Source organism: Ischnura elegans, chromosome 1 (assembly GCF_921293095.1).
Source record: "Ischnura elegans chromosome 1, ioIscEleg1.1, whole genome shotgun sequence".
Taxonomy (NCBI): domain Eukaryota; kingdom Metazoa; phylum Arthropoda; class Insecta; order Odonata; family Coenagrionidae; genus Ischnura; species Ischnura elegans.
In genome coordinates, this window is record NC_060246.1 from 47,700,465 (window position 1) to 47,718,529 (window position 18,065).

General features: G+C 38.8%; 1 protein-coding gene across 3 annotated transcripts in view; it reads right to left on the reverse strand.

Annotated features, from left to right (window-relative positions):
• The window catches only part of LOC124159516 (discoidin domain-containing receptor 2-like), a 562,201-nt gene that overhangs the window by 50,084 nt on the left and 494,052 nt on the right, over window positions 1-18,065 (reverse strand). For all 3 annotated transcript variants that reach the window (XM_046535396.1, XM_046535380.1, XM_046535387.1), the window contains exon 8: window positions 3,340-3,547. In XM_046535396.1, coding sequence (XP_046391352.1) covers window positions 3,340-3,547 — 208 coding nt within the window. The remainder of the gene's footprint in view (window positions 1-3,339; window positions 3,548-18,065) is intronic.

Here is an 18,065-nt window from a genome sequence, read left to right on the forward strand (position 1 = left end):
CCCTCTTGCTCTCCGCGATATGGAAACCTATGCGATGGCCCTCTTGGGAGAAGCAGCGGAACATGGGCGAGGGTAGAGGGCGGTGCAAGAAAGAGAGACTGGGCAGGGCGGAGATGTTTCGGCATCTAACGCAAGAACCGCGGAATGTGGAAATGAAACCGTAGGATGGATGGATGGATGCGTATACATGTTCGCGTTATATGGTGCTGGGGGTGGAGGGTTGGCAGTACGCACTTCATGTGGGCGTGGAAAGTGCTCTGCCCCGGGCGAGGTGCAGAGTAAAATTTCTCGGAAACACGGCGGGTGGAGCCCCTACCCCCTCTTGCCCCTTCCTCTCCCCCCACCAACACAACCTCCCGCACCACTTTTGACCCCCCCCCCCTGACAACCTCGTGACGGACTTCGGTCCGCCGTTATTAAAAAGTTAGCCTCACTTCTGATGCACAACGCATGCGATCGCAAGTTGAGCTCTTGCGAAAGCCTCGCAACGCAGTAATAAACGTTCACAATGATGCCCAATTAAAATGGGGCGGATAAATGGGCAGCCAGGTGAAATCAAAGGCACTTTTCCTTTATTTTTTTATCTTCCGTACAATAGTCGGAAAAGGTTGAAATTAATAACTGGAAGAGGATGAAAAAAGAGGCTTCTACGCACTATTAGTATTTACAGCACGTACAAGTGGACCTGTTGTTAACTTATTAATTAAATGATAACAATGGTAATACCATTATTTAAATTAATTAAACCAAAATATCAGCTATTTTTATTCAAAATTTATTTAAATGAAGAGGTTTCTTACAAAAGAGAGAACGTATTTCCCAATGGATTCTCTTGCATACTGCATAGAGTCAAATTATTTCATATATGGCATGAATTGAAATTATTTTTTTTAATTCATGGCGAAGGTTAAAAAATATCAACTTTGACTACCAAGAAGTGATAGGTACACATAATGAAAAAGACTCCAAAATATACCCACAAAAAACAATAACCGCAGCTAAAATGTCCTACTTCATTTTTATACATTTTCTCCAAAAGAAGTAATCAATTGCCAGTCAGAGCCAAAATCATTGGCTTTATCGGTGTCTCACATGAACTGACATTCTTTTCGTTTTGGTCTGCCACTGCTCCATTGTAGGGTAAACCATTATTAAATGTCACAAAATTAATTCCCTATCTTTTTCATATGTGTAACCTGCCATTATTTATTTGTGAATATCAACGGAAAATAATTATTTTTCCGCTCAAAATCTTGCTTGCGTTAAAAAGAATTTAATTTCATAGAAATAATAACAAAAAATTGAGTTAGTTCTTGGAATAAAAAGATGAATGGAAATACCTATTGCTTATTCGACAAAGACAAACTATAATTAATAATAATGATTACGGAATAAATGAATGAGTATTCCATTCACAGTCTAAAACAAAGAGTTATAGACATTTGCTGGTGAAGCATCTTTAGAAAATATTGAGAAATAAAAAAATGAATTCTTATCGGGTTTCCCACGGTTAAGAAAAAGAACTGAAACCCAAATCAGGGAATGTTCGAGGTTGGAAGATATAACAATTTTAAATGTTAAGGTACATTATGCAACAGGAGTGGAGTGGAGAGCGAATAAATGTATGTGGACATAGGAATACGATAGGCACGTATTACACATTGTCTGATACATATATTTTAAAACTATGTATCTAGTGGTTAGTAGTGGATATAGAAAAAATTCAAGGGGGGGCCGAAAATTTTTCTTGAGCTACCTTTACTTTTATCGGAATGAAAGATAAGCCGATTGTAAATTTTGAGAAAGTTTCATTTAAATTGATTTTACACATATACAAGATAATGCTATCTTATGATGTAAAAAAGTTGCAATTGTAGTTCTGCAATGTTAGGTAAGACAGGTGGCTCCGCAAGGGTGGGGCGCCCCCTGTGACCTTCATATGTATCCGCCTAGTACATGTTAGCGGAAACTCACACGTCTCCAAATGGAATAGAGGTGAAATTTATATATGATCGTGGGCATATTAAATTGCATGAAAATGTTTTCTGAAGATTTTTTTCTACAAGTTTTCTGCAAGTTTTTTTCTAAAAATGCTTTCCTTGAAAAATGTCTAAATTGCGACGCTATTTCAATGAGTGCAATATTCCTCCAATGACAGAATAAAATGAAAAATGGGTGTTCATCCAAAGTGAAAAGAAGTAGAGTAAAGAATTTCATCCCTCGCAGACAAATTTCATTTCGTCTCGAACAAATATCTACGACCCTGTAAACGTTTTACTTCTTTCAACACATTTCGACTTCGTTTTACGCTCCGTCCGTCACCGTACTGTGGTGGCATACATACGACGTCTTTTTCCGCATCGAATCTTCGGCATTGGTAAACGCACTCACCCAGTACTCTCATATAAAAAAATCCTCCACGCGGAGGCCAACTGGAACCTTGCCCAGAGAATTGAAAAATGTCTATCCCTCACGTTCTATTTGCTTTCCCTCCTTCCAATCCTAGTGGAAGTTCCTTATGAAATATTCTCATTTGGTTTATTGAAAGAGTGAACTCTTACTATCTAAATGTACAATGTGCACAATTCATTACGGAAAGCTGCGCAGTTCCTCGTGTCTAGCGCTGCCTGAATTTCACAGAAAAATGCCTACTGCTACAATTTTTTTTCATGCATTGGTAACAATATTATGAAAAATACTCCCTTGGACTTATAAATATAAAGCAACCCCTTTCATGACACAAAGAACTAAAAACTTTCTTTAATTAAATTTATTCATGTACATAAAGGAAGTTTTCTACGAATCTACTGTTTAAAATGCCTACCTACCATATCCCTAGATCTTCAGTCAGACCAAGAAAAACCTTCACAAAAACCCTTCTAAGGATTTAATAGGTAAAAGACATCATTTGACCTCAATTCCATTCATTAACAGTTTTCAACTGTGTTCCGCAAAGCAGCATTAAGCAGCATGTTAAGTCATGAAATAAAATAAGAAAACTGTACTATTATCTTTCTTCGCCTATATGTAAAACATATCCCACGTGGTATTCTTCTTAACATCTTTCCTTACAACGAAGCCAGATCAGAGAGATAACTTTCTTACTCACATGATTAATTACCGTTAGAAAATGGTTCATCAGTAGCTGTACATATTTAAGCGAGTTCTGTAGAAATTTTGCCTTTTTCTTGCCGTTCGTGGAGAGGAAATGAAGCTACTAAGCAGATTTGGAAACAAGGAATTATCATAATTTTTGCGCAAATTTGGCCATTTAGCCAAGAAAAATTGTTTTGCGATACGTTTGAACTGTACTTAACTAAAAAAACGTTTGGCACTTACCAGAGTCAAACGTGACTTCGCTAAGGAGAATCCATCGGGCAGCGAAGAAAAGCTGAAGTCGGATGTGTTTGCCAACTCGGCCCCTCAGTGGGATGGAGATGTTACGAGCACTTTCAGAGCTTCGATCCTGCTGAGGCTCATATTTTAGAGGGCTTGGGTGGTAGCGGTCGCCCTCAAGGCTGAAGAACACGTGGGCCTGGGAAAACACCTGAAAAAAATAGAACGGAATCCTTAGAATATTTTACCCAGGAGTCAAATGAATTGAGACAATATTATCCGTAAAAAAAATACGTTGAGACATCGATACAAGATCGTCAATTTCATATGGGGAAAGCATCATTCAAATATTATTTTCGGATAATGGTATGCATCATAAGGCAAGGAAAGAGAATAATATTAATAAATTGATTGTAAAACAGTTCATAGCAACGATAAGAAGGAAAGATGGACTATTAGTGAAACGTAATTTTTTTAACGCTTTTACTCCTCCCCGAGGGAATACTTCCATTCTTCATCTTCCATTCAAACTTAAACTCTGCCATATGTATTTTACCGCAGCATTGTAATAAATCCTCATATCTTTAAAAACTATGCATTTATTATTATAAATGGTAGAATCACCTTTTCGTTTGCTATTTCACTTTTTATTTCATCGCACCGAACAAAATTCAATACCTGCATTTCATCCATTTATTTATTAGATCATAATTATTTTATTACAATTTATGACATTCGTTTTCACGTTGAATGATAACATCCTGGATCCTCTCAGATGTACGAGAAATGCTTCAGCAAAATAACTAAGCATTTCAAACTGAACAATCATAAAATCTACCTTCTTAAATTATTCTTTAACTGTAAAAGTATTTTTTTCAGTTTTGATAAAGATTTGGTTTATAAAAAATGTCATCTAATCCATCTCCTAAGGGCTGTTTAATGAAGGGTGCGGTTCTTACTCCGTCCTGAATGGTTAATTTCTTTTATTCTCTCGAGCATTTCCCCTTAGATCCTTGTTACTGCATCTCAGAGATTTTCTCAACTACCTTCCTCCCCAAAACGAATCCCGTCTGTCGGAATTCAATGCGTGAATCACTTCCCATTGGTAAAAACCGAAGTCCGAGTCTCCTCTCACCCGTTCGCTTCCATGTCACGAGCGCTCCGATCGGGGACACTCGACGAGATCTTGTCTTTCAACGGGCGAGCGGGGAGGACGGGGCCGCAAAATGGGTTTTCGGTGTGGATCGAAATGCGCGTCGACGGACGTGGATCTTGCTGCTGTTCCCTAGCCCCGCGGCAGTTGTAGCCTTAGGGATTCTAAGGAGGGAAGGGGAGTAAGAAACCGGCCCTAGGGCGATGGCATTTTTTTCTGCGGTGGACGCTGTGTGCTAGGGATGGAAAGAGATTAAGGAAGCGGAGAGAGAGATATAACGAGACGGGGCTTGAGGAGGAGCGAACAGCTTGGGAGATCCCTGGACTCTCCGCCGTGGATGTCTCCGTCCAGAGTGTGTGTGCGTGGATATGAGGATTACTGCTTTTCGGATCGACGTATCTATAAGTACAGCCTTAAGGCTCCCTTCCGAACCCATTCCCAGGGCTGCCTAGCATTTCCAGCCTCCGGGAGCTATCTACTCCCGGGGTTCCCACTCCTTCCAACAGCGGTTTACTCACTTCCCTGCATCCCCAGACTCTTGTCTCCTCCCCTTTCATCCCACCTCCCACCCCACTGGAGTTCCTCTTTGGATTGAAGGAAACACCTGCCATTAGGAAAGTGGCGCGGTAACTCCGTAAGACCTTTAGAAGGAAAGCCTTTTAATTCCCCTCTTTTCTGTCTTTTTCTTTCTCCCTCGGCCGCTTTCATTCGGCTGGACGTGAGAGTGGCACTGGCCACTGCCTGCCGGCGCGCCGCCAGGCGAGCCAGAGGTCTATTGCGGCCAGGGATCGGAGTGGAGAGCAAATGGGCTTTATTGCTTTGTTCCTCCTTTTTTTCCATTTTATCTTTTTTTATTTTCAAGCATTCCATTAGTTCCTTCCGAATATCATGTTGGAAGTTGCGTTTCTTTGGAATCAAAAACAGTTTTTCTTCTAAGGCCGGCCTCACAAGGAAACGCTTGCTTCATTACCGTGGAGTCAGGAGAAGTTTTTTTGTCTCTAAAGAGGAAATACTTGCTCTTATTTACAGCGTACCAGTGGAACTAAGGTCTAGCAAATGTTTTATTTCGTCAAGAGGCGTGATCATTAAAAGAGGTGCTATTCGGAGCCATTTCAGCAGGTTTCCGCACATTAGATGGAGTTATGGTTCAACTCGTTATCACTTGAGCATTTATGTTCTATTTTATTAAATTTGTATTTCAGGTACTAAAATATTTAATCACTATTTAATAAACCATTTGATAGAATTAATAAACAAATCTAATTTACCGTCTCTGAGGTCATTGATGGGTTCGGCTTCTTTTACTCGCACGGTTCTGTTCATAAAAATTTAAATTTAATTTTAATGAAATTAATGGTAGTGTGTCATCTTTTGATACCGGTAGTGGCTTTTTAACTGAGCGTTTTGAAGGCTATTAGGGTCTTGACAGGATTACTCTCTCTGATCTTGTTCACATATTATTACAGAAATAGTAGAGGTATCTGAGGATTGGAGAATGATCATAAATGGAGGCAGAATAGTCCATAAGGTTTACCATGCGAGAAATTTATCATTGTCCCAATAAGAACTAAAACTTAATGTTGAAAATTCATTACATTTTACTCTTTTGCAATTTCTGTCCGATATTTTTATAAATTATCGAGTTAAACCGATGACAAAAGTTGGTCAAATTTTGAAAATAAGAGTATTTGGAAGAGTGATGTCATGCTAGAGGTATTTAATAATATTGTTGAAAGGGAATGGAAATAATTTGGGCTTCTGCCATAGCCACAGTCTGCACTAATTTTCACAGAAAATTTAAATAATCGTTGGAATTGTGCACTATGTAATTCTACTAAAAAACACTATTCCTATAAAATTTTCCTCCACGACATGACAGTAATTCCTTCAATATAAATACGCCCATACAATAATATCTCTCAATTCGTGATTGAGCCCAGGAGTCCATATGTTTTTGTTTAATAGACTATGAACGTGGACAAACTTAAAGCTTACATGCCGTACCTTAAAAAACCGGGAAGGGAGAAATTTTACTTGAATTATATCAACAAATTACGACTGAAAATCCTCTTTATATATGATAAATCACTATCATAAGCCTCCGAGTGTCCCATTCAATGACTTATTGGTACTGTAAAGATATGAAAGTTACGGGATTCTTAAGGAGTGGTTTCTTTGCAGTTCATCGGAAAAGGAAGGGAATGAGTACAAAACGTCGTTGCTATCAACTTTAATCTTTCACTACGGCGAGACTGATTTTTGCAGCGTCTTCAGAGACTGTGTATAGCATAAGTAAATTTGGTTTTCTAAAGTGATTACTTTTTCTCGTGATATTTCAGTGCTTCCATCAAATTCATTTTCGACCTGCCTGATTCATTTCAGCAAATCGCTTGTGTCCCTTGCGAGGCACAGGGTCCTTCACCTTGAGTGGACATAGCTCGTGGGAGTGTCACTAATGGAATTGGAATGAAGAAAAAGGAAAAACTATAACGCTGTTTCAAAAGTTTCTTGTGGATTTTATTATCTGAATGGGGGGCACGTTGAGCAAATAAGGCGGTTCAAAAAATGCCTTAATTTCCAAGTGACGTTTATTTCAACAGGCAAATAACCTGGTAGCTAATAAATGTGGTATCTGGCAGCTAAATAAAAAAATCTTTCATTTCATCTATTATCCATCAAGCAAATGATATGAAGAAAATGTTTCCATCAGATAATCAACACATATTTGTAATTAGTTAAAAATCAAATACCTATAAACGCACTGCGAGTTCTTACACCTCTCTAGAATATTTCTTGGTCAAAAATAGGCAAGCTACGATATATTCCATAAAGGAGGACCTTAATGAATATTTATCAATATTTAATTATCATAAAAGTCAAAATGAAAGACCTCTAGCCATCCTTAATTAGCCCTAAAACCCTAATGGTGAATCGATACTTCCTCATACCATTTGTTGCTGCTTTCGCCATATTTTCCTTTTTCACGAACAATTTGTGAAAGAAAAATGTATTGGGCAATCTTACTTCACGATTAACCAAAGAAAAATAACAGCAAATATTTAAAAAATTAAAATATCAAGGGCGCCTAAGCTTAAAAAGGAGATAAGGGCATTATATTTATTTTTAAATGCCTTCGTAAATCCTTCTTCGACCGACTCCCATCAGAAATCTGGTCATTACCCGTTGGAGCAGTCGATTTTTAATGGAAGTGATTCCCAATGAATAAACGCGCGGGAACCAAGCGCGGCGCACGAAATGAAAAGATCGAAGAGGAGTTCAGAGGGACAAAGGGGAGTCCAAAGCGCCGGAAGACTTGCGGAGGAGGGGTGGAGGGAGGGAGGCGACAGCCTTTTGTCTCGCAGAGAAGGTTCCGCCAAGCTCGCTCCGGGTTTTTCATAGACTCCTGGAAATAATTGAAAGGGACCGAGTCACGCGAGGGAAATAAAGAGATTGAAAAAATCGCGATGGAGGAGAAATAAGAAGCTACAGAAGATGGAGTAAGAGGGGATGTGAGAGGAAATAAACAGGAGAAAATCGTGGGGTGGGTGATTTAAATGAAGAGAGGAGCGATAAAAATAAATATAAATATGAGAAAGAGATGGCTAAGAGCTGGAAGGATTCGACTCTCAAATATATTTATGGTTTAAATGGGCTGTTTCTTATATGGGTCCTCAATATAATGACAAAGAAGAACTATCCAACATATATTCGATGATGAGATAAGCTTTATGTGCTTTTCAAAGGATTTTCAGCATTTCATCATTCTCATTACTTGATATTTAGGCTATCGAGGATTTCCAGCTTGAGTTTCTTCGCAAGAAATCTATCTATATATATAAAAGAAAGTCGAAAATCGTGTTAGTTAGAACACTTATAACTCGAGAACGGCTGCACCGATTTCAATGAGATTTGGTTCTTTGGATTCGTCTCAGGTGGGGTTAACATATAGGCTATTAAAAAAAGGATAATTTCACAAAAAAAATTCATCTCTTTCCTATGGACATGCTTTTAGGAGTTATAGTAACACAACAATTGATAAGTCGGTCAAAACTACAAATTAAATAATTTGTTTTGTTTTTACCACTTTAATAACTGAATTTAGTAATAATATAACATTTTAATTACTAAATATATTTAAAATATTAATTAAATTGAAATTACATTTAAAAAATTTAATTCGAGCTAAGCCCAGCCGTGGCCCAGCTCGAGTTGACACTTCACTACCGTGTTTGTAAACAAATCTCCAAGCAATTGTTGACAAACGGTAATGTCCGTGTTCCTGTCGAGGAATTGAGTAGTTTTAACTCATTTCCTTGGAATGATTTCAAATTAGTTTCAGTGAGCTCATCAACAAAGAGTTCCAGAATATGATTGATCTCCAAGAGAATCAAAGATGGTTGATTTAGCGAGCAAGAACTAAGATGCGGATGACTAAAACGAGGTAAATTCAAATAGTTCGTACTCTGCATGAATTCGAATCTTTTAAATGTGTAACAAACGAAGAAGAAATCACCAACTATCTATCTGAATATATTAAGTCCTTGGACATACCTGGCTTACCAATGCACGATTTACAGAAAAATGTAGTTTCTGTGTTCATGATCTTTCGAAGCCTAAACCAACCATAACTATCCAACGGAACGTGTTTGGTGATTAAAATAATTGGTAATGAATGTGATTCACGCTCTTCACTTCTTCACTCAAAGGAAAATTCAAAGGTGAGGAAGTCCTCATTCCGTAGATTCCATCATCTCAACTCATATGCCCTTTTGAGCTTTAACTTATTCAATTTCCAATTCGTGTTGCATTCGTGATAACGATTAAAAAAATCGCATGGTCAGTCTTTCAGTTTTTGTGTTGTTTGTGCTCATGTGCCAATGAAAACCCATGATTTTCTCATGGTCAATTTAACGTGCTATGTTCACGAGTCGATAAACCATCCTCTGTATTTCTTCCTTCGCTTCAATTGCGTAGCTAGGATAGGGGGTTTTGGGCGCAGCTAATACCACGGGTCTGTAGGGTATAGAAAACTCGCTAAGGTAAGCGGGAAGTGTGGGGGCACTTCCCTCAGACATTTTACAAAATAGATAAACAGTTCAAAATAGTGGGTTTTGCGGCTGTGTGAATAGTTAAATATGTTTTGTTTGTTAGTCATCCGTCCCCCTAATATTAATAACAAAATCTTTCATAAAAAAATTCTCTAAGCTCTTGGGGGGGGGGGGGGTTATTCCCCAAAACCTCCCCTCGCTGCGTCACTGCTTTGCTTCGCTATATTTATTTAGCTTCATCTGCTTCATCTGCTTCATCTTGCGCCTGATAACAAAACAAAAACTGTTGTTTATCAGAAGGTGCTTGACACAAGACATTAAACCCGAATGTGTAGGGCTCACCGTGGTGCGTTTACGCATGCAGTACGTTTACGCAGTGCATTTTTACCAAACAGAGATACTAAAACTGGCGCGCCTTAAGTCATTTAACGCAAATGCTGCCTCATATGGGCTTTTCTTGCACGATTTTGAGCATCAGTCAAGCGTCGGTCTGGGGTTGTGTCAACCTCCCCCCTGAATGGGCCAAGTGTATGCAACGGACTTGGACCTAAAAAAATTTTTTTACAGCTAATAACGCAAATAGCCAACCACTGAATTCGTATAATTTTTATTTCATGAACTACTTTATTAAACCACAATGCCCAAAATTTCTTAAGCTAAAACGTAAGAAAATTTGTTGAAAAAAATCCGCGTAAACGTGCTCCGATCCAACCTATGTAGATTCAATAAAGAAAATGTCTTTCTGACAAGCAATTTTGGCACTCATTTACGTAGTTTTATTGAATTTGTATCCTTATTTCATTATAATAAATTAAAAATGATTAAAAACGATACAGCCGCTCTTGATTTATAAATGGTGTAAGTAAACTGTAAGTTCATTGATTGTTAGGCGATACGAAGTTCGCCGGGTTTGTGATGTTTGTTCTCATGTGTCAGTGAAAACCCATGATTTTCTCATGATAAATAATATGTGGTATGCTTACGAGTTGGTAAACCATCCGCTGTATTTCTTCCTTCGCTTCAAGGGCGCAGCTAGGAATTAAGGATAGGCGCAGCTAATACTGGCGGGTCTGTAGGGTATAGAAAACTCGCCAAGGTAAGCGAGAGGTGTGGTGGCCCTCCCCAGACATTTTTTAGGATAAAAGGTTCAAAATGGTAGGTTTTGCGGCTGTGTGAACAGTTAAATATTTTGTGACTCATCCGTCCCCCTAATATTAATAACCAAATGTTTTATAAAAAGATTCTCTGAGCTTTTGGTGGGGTTTTAATCCCCAAAAACCCCCCTCGCTGCGTCCCTGCTTCGCTTCGCTATTTTTATTTAGCTTCATTTGCTTTATCTTGCGCCTGATAACAAAACAAAAACTGTTGTTTATCAGAAGGCGCTTGACGCAAGACATGAAACCCGAATTTTTAGGGCACACCGCATGCAGCACGTTTACGCAGTGCATTTTTTCCAAACAGAGATACTGTAGCTGGCGCGCCTAAAGTCATTTGATACGAATAGTGCTTCATAGGGACTTTTCTTACACTATTTTGAGCATCAGTCAAGCGTCGGCCTAGCGTTGCGTTAACCTGCCCCGTGAACGAGCCAAGTTTACGCTACGGACTTAGACCTAAAACCATTTTTTTACGGTTAATAACACAAACAGCCAACAACTGAATGCGTATAATTTTTATTTCATCAATAATTTTTTTATTTTTATCTCTCATTTAATTTATAATAAATCACATATGATTAAAACGATACAGCCGCTCTTTATTTATAAATGGTGCAACTAAACTATATGCTCATTGAATGTTAGGCGGTACGAAGTTCGCCGGGTCAGCTAGTAGAATTATAAAAAAGGGTCTGAATACTGTGAATTTTATGACGTAGAATTAGGGAAAAAGATTCAACTACTTATATATTAAATACTATTTTCTTTAAACGATAAAATGCAACTTGATGCACCTCAAGCATTAAAGATCAGGAGTTCTGTCACTTATAGTGGCTCTATGGAAAACATTTTGCTCCTTGCTCCCTCATATGCCAAGTATTAAAGCCATGACGATGCAAAATATGACTCTTTTGGTGGTGATTTAGAATAGTTTCGATTATTCGATAGAATATCGACAACATCGGAATAGCTATGAAATAACGACAATCCCTTACATCTGTGGTAGTCGCATTTGGAATAACTCACCTACAGCCAAACACCCGAAAATTAGGTAGCGTCGAAAAATGAACCTATAAATTTGCTTTCAAGAGGATAAATACTCGCTTAGCCTGTGCCTCCCTTAAAATTTGGTAAACTGAACCACACTGAACTGAGTTGCTGAGTATATCTACGAGAACGTGGGCTTGAAAAACAAACATTAGGCTGTGCAGACTATGCATTTATTCAATTATTATTATTTTATCAATACGGGTCGTGTTAAGGTCAGTGAATCAATTAAGAAAGCTAGAGAACGCTCAAAGAGGAGGTTTCTGGGGTTTCTCTGCCTTTAGGTACATACATCAAGTAGACAACAGTTTCTCCACACTCGGTGCTAGCGTTTCCAGGTTCACGCTCTTCTGAGACGCTCAATACGTTTAAGGTTTACTGGTAAAAGTTTTGTCTCCTTATTACACCCGAACGCAAAGGAACTCTCAAAAAATATATATGCAATGAATAAAAGCTGGGAAAATCATTTTCTTGATATTAAGATTTGCAATATCAATTCCCGGCCTAGTATTATTACGGGGCTACACAAATAAATTCGACCTTCAATTCTGCGATAATTTCATGATCTACGCTACCTTTATATTCTACATCTTTGTACCCACTCAAAAATCTTCATTAAAATAATATAATTATTCCGGTATACGTTTAAACATTCATTATTCATTCTTTAATGACTCACGATTATTTAATATATATTTCTCGCAATGCGTACAAGTATGTGAGCACTGGGCTCAGTTCGATTCGCAACGAGGAGAATTTCTGAAGAAACATAAGTGGAGGTGAAGTAGATGATTTCCATGGACTGATCTGTATATACTGAGCAAATTAGTTCGGGAGAACCCTTCGGCGGCGACGAAAAGGTTTGGTGTTTCTGATGTGGAGTTTTGGTGAGAAAAATCGGAGCCAGAGGAGAGAGAGAGCAGGACTTCGGAGACCAAGTGAAAGGAGGGAGGAGGGAAAGGGTGCGAAGGTTGGAGGGGGACGGGTTCGGGGAAGTGGGGTGGGAGATTTACTTTGCTTTGCGCGTACGCCTGGTGCACTGCGGTGGATCGTTAACCCAACTTTACGATCCCGTAGGACTGTGCAACTTTATGAGAGAAGGAGGAGAGGAAGAAAAAACGGGGGAGGGAGAGACAGGAAAAAAATCTAATAGCGGAGAGATATAAGGGGGGACGAGGGACGGACTTATGGGAGGAAGGGAGGGATATTTGGAGGGAGGGTTGGAGGTCGCTAATGGCAGGAGAGGGGGGGGGGGGAATGAATGCGGGGGGCGGGGACGAGGAAAGAGGCGAGGGATATTAGCGAGAAAGGGGAGCGGGGTCCGCGGAAGAAAGCCGCAAAAGAAAAGGAGAAAGCGAGGCCTAAGTTGGGTGCCATCAATTTCACCAAGGGGCACGTGAGGAAAGAAAGAGAGTGAGAGAGAGAGAGGGAAGACTCGTGAGAGTAGTGTAATGGTTAGCAACCTTATGAAAGAGATGGGGAAAATAAGGAGAACATATTACAGTGCTGTTGATGAACTCACTCTACTTGGCATCAGTTGTGCACGCTACTTGCTAACTTCATTTGCCATGACAACCACCTGGCCGAAAGATAAATCACTTTCTCAGTGATTCAACTCAAATGCTGGTTTGTATACGTGAGGGTACAGCCCACCCAACATTATGCCACTCGCGCGTGACACCGGTAGGGTAGGGGGCTAGTATCCTCCCTGTGACACGTCGTACCTGAAAGGGAGATACATGAGGGGCGAGTGTATATAATATAAAGGAATTTTAACACGCGAGAATAGAAACATGAAAGTGTGAGGTTGATTAAATTTTTATATTACTGATGGGGGAAGAGTTTACGATCAAAGAAACACAATCGATGAGAAGTTTATTTGTTTTTAATGCGAGATTGAGAAAAGCATACTTAAATAACAGATAACTAGATTAAAACTATAATTTTATTCATTTAGTTCTATTTATAACCTGTGATTGGGTTCAATGTTGGGTTCTTTGGAGAATAAAAAATGAATAAAATAGTTGCTAGATATCATGATTTTCATTCAATTGGAGTTTCAAAATGAAAATGGCAAAAGTTTACCCCGTGTAGTTACAAATACCAGATTGTACTGCTGTGGAAAAGCGGATTCACAGTTCATACACTGGTATAAGTGCGCCTCAGAAAATAGTGTGCAAAACCCAAAAAAAGGGATACGCCATAATCTATGGCCACTCGGGAGATAGCGAGAGAAGCATTATAATCTTATGGTATAATATGTTATTGCATTTAGAAGAAGCGACCTAAAATTGAGGCTATTTACCCCATGAGGGAACTGCAAAGGCCGTTTTACACGGTACACGGAATTGCGCAATCTGACGTACGTGCGAAGGCGCAATCAAAATTGCGTCGTGTAAAGCGGTGAATTGCTAGAACACATGCGAGAATGCGTGGATGCGAGACGGCAGAATAGCCCCTGTTCTAATATCGTTCATGCATTCGCGCAATTCCACGCCATTTTAGAAATTAATGCAGCTCCAACCTGCGCAATTCCGTGCCCCGTGTAAAACGGCCTTAAGGAACGGTACAGAGAGACCTGGCGCAGGCATTAGCCTACCCTTCACGATAGGCACCAAGGGTGATACATCTTAACTTCCTATACGAAGGACGGAGTGCTATTTAATTGAAGTTCAAACCTTTAGCTAGGATTGAGCAATCTCTGAGAATTCTTTTCACTGACGGGATTTGAACTCGGAACCACTGGGCGAGAAGTCATCGCTCTAGCTACCCTACCAACCCGTTCCCTCAATACTCTTCTCTTCATGATGTGACTACAGAGCTGATTCTTCGATTCGATACTTTTATTCTGTTGGGACCTCGCTGTAATAGCTTTTTAGATGGAAAGTGTGAAAATACTATTAGCTAGCCCAGGTTGACCTGAAAAAAAGGGATCGTCGCATCGCAAAAAAAGAAAAAATAATAGGCTCAGAAAAGATGATCTTTGCGCCTCGAGCACTTTAAAAGGTCGCTTCAAGAGCGAGTCAGCAAATGTCCTCACTTTTTATGCCTTAATTATCGGAGAGACTACTTACTGCACGGTAGCTAATTAAGAGTTGAGGATAATTTTATAAAAGTTAAAAAAGCACTAGAGAAATGAAATTAATTTCTATGTAATTATTTAAGAGGTGGGAAAAGTACCCCACTGTTGTTCTTAACACTTAATATATAACGTTAGCTTAAAATAAAAAAAGTTATTCCATCAACATTGGCACATTTTTGACCGTTAAAAACTCATTCACTATCAGTCAGAAGAGAAATGACATTTATTAAGACATCATATTTAATCCACGAAATGTGCGAATATTGTTCAATTCGTTTGAAATGAAATTCAAGAGAGTGAAACTAGGTGAAGTTTTTTTTTCTAAGAACATTTTAATCTAACGGCTGCCAATAAGTTCTTAGGCAAAAAAAATCTTCATAATGACTTGGCAAGTGGTATAAAATAATGTCATACGTGCGTCAACCACAGCTGTTTAATTCAATTACATAAAGCGACTAGATAACGCTAAGTTTCTGGTGAGTCCTTTACCATTTTATTTCGAAAAATGTTGGAAAAACTATGTACATGCGTTTTCTTTTGTGTCATCAGAAAGTTTTCTGAATTCCATTCTGATTATTTGACTAAAAGGAATATATGAAAAAATATACGGAAATACTATACACCATGCAGTGGGACATATTAAAATATATAAAAATTAGCCTCATTACGTGCTCACGTACTATATGATATAAATACAAGCCTGAAAGATAAAAATACAGTTTTTCTTTAATTGAATGAAACCCATATTTTACCATTGACCTCTCAAATCCTCCTTCATTTGATTTCAGCAGTTGAAAGTGACAAATAAAATCCACAAAATGAGACTGAGATCTCATTTTTTTAGACCATCGTGTGATCTCATCTTCTTTAGAAAGAAGACGATGAAATCACCTTGACCCTGAGTTAAAGGTGAGCACTGAAAGATTCAACAAAAATCCGAACAAGAAGTAAAGCGAAGGTGGACCGAGTGGACTCATCAAATAATATTCCAATGAAGAATCAACTCGAATTCCAAGCTTGTAAACGTGCTTACTTATATGTGCATTAAAACCAAAAATTCTCCCTCCCCTTGTCAAACTCAAGCTCTTCCCTACTTTTCTCCCACGACCCATCGGGTCCACCCACTTCCCTCCGCCTCTCTCGTTCCGCTTTCCCTTTGCGCGTTCTGCTTCGCCGCAATCTTCTTCGGAAGAGTCCTCGAATGCCATGCGGGAAGGAAAGCTCTTTCCGCCCGCTTTTCTTGCGGTTCGGCCGAGGAGGAGAGCTCCCCGAGAGAAGTTGGAAAAACCCGAAAACATGCAGCCGAGAGATCAAAAGGGAGTGAGGTTAGAGGAGCTTGCGGCCTCAAGGGCGGCAAACGAAGGATTCCAGGTTTTAAGTGGGAGTGCGCGGCAGCCAGGGGGTCCAAGAGCCGCAAGGAGATGGAAATTCTTTCATATCCGAGGAATACTTTGAGCGCTCCATGCGGTGGATTAGAAAAAAATGTACACGGCGTTAGACTCGGTAAGAAGTCTGTAAGAGGATTTCTGGGTTTGCAATTCGGGGAGAAATCGTGAGAAAAATGCTCCTTGTACCTGTCGACGGAAGAATTGGAGGTGGAAATAGGATGGTGCTACGTAGAAGGTAAGAAATGAGACATAGCAAAAAATAATAATCTGTATTATGGAATGATTACAACTCTCTCTCCATCCGAGGAATGCTGCATAACGGCCATGACATCACTCAAGTTTATTTTTTGGATAGTATAAAATGAACGAAAAATATTTTAAGCACAGTCAGCAAAACTTTCAGATCCCTTCCATCACTGCATTTTATTCAGGATTTTCACGATAAGTGCTAAGTGCATCCAACAAAATGTTTGCGTGACCAAGGCTCAGTAACTGAGGTGTTGTGACCCCATGTTTATAGGACGAAAAATGCTTAAAATAGTCCTAATAAGTGCTTAAAATAATTGCTTAAAATAGTAAAACAAGTGCTTAAAAAAGTAGACTGATTCCTCCTTTAACACCTTGTATGTAACTTCAGCCAAAAAAATTCAATTTGACTGCGAATTTTAGCGATTTATCTGTCCAATGTACTCAATCATCATAAGTTTCCTCCATCGGGAGAATCCTACATGTCATTATTCACAATTTAATCACTGGCAAGGTGGTCTTCCACGTCATTCATTCACCGAAGGCTTTCAATGGGAAACAGTCGAACATTTACAACGTTACCTGATTTGAGGTTTTGCTGAAAGTAGAGTGTGAGCAATTTTCACCATTCCTGCGGCAAAGAAAACATCGTATCTTCTGAGAATTTAATATTACACTTAATGAAGCGTGAATGACAAATACGTTCCGTCATTAAAAATATTACTCACAAGTCATTGTTAAATAAAGTTTTCTAATCTAACATGCAAGGTCAATAACCTTTGGAATACAACAAGGCCAGAACTTTACTACACTGAAGGGATCGGCTGGAGGTAAGAGTAATAAAGGGATCAACAAAATTCACTGGCAAGCTTGCTGAAAGAAATACATGGGCGTAAGTGGCAGATCAATGAAAATGCGCTAAGAGGAACTTGTAAGAGCAATTTAACTGAGATAAACAATTAAACCTACTGCAGCTGAAGTAACAGATTTGGGTGATGAAATTTAATTTGAAAACACCATTGGTGATTGGGTAGAGGATGTTTATCAAATTTAGACTTTAGAAAATTGATACAAATTGAGGCGAAAATCAATTTAAAAAAGGACATTGGATACAAAAATGCGTGGCATGCACTAATTCGAAAAAACGGCCAACCGCACTAACCATTTCTAGTTAAGTACTCCTCTCCTCTTTTCCTGTCGCATTAAGTATTAAATGAGAATTATTGACACCATTTCAAGCCGTAATTTAAACGTCCAGCACCTACCGTAACACGTAATGACCATCAAAGCATGTTCACACGGTGATGAAGTATGCCCTTAAGTATATTTATAAAAATTTACGTCCTCGTGTGAAAATACTTATCTAACTTTAAAGAATGAGGGAAGGTGATATTGATAAGGCAAACTATTTACTTCTAGTCGCATATCAAAAAAATAATGCATCGAAAACGCTGTTACATATATTGAAGTAGAATAGAACCAACGGGGAAAAATACTGCAAGTTACCTGACAATGAGCGTTCAAATTCAATGTTTTTATAAATGAATTATTTTAAAACATTCCTACCATGTTTACCACAGTTAGAGGTTATTATTTAATACGACATAA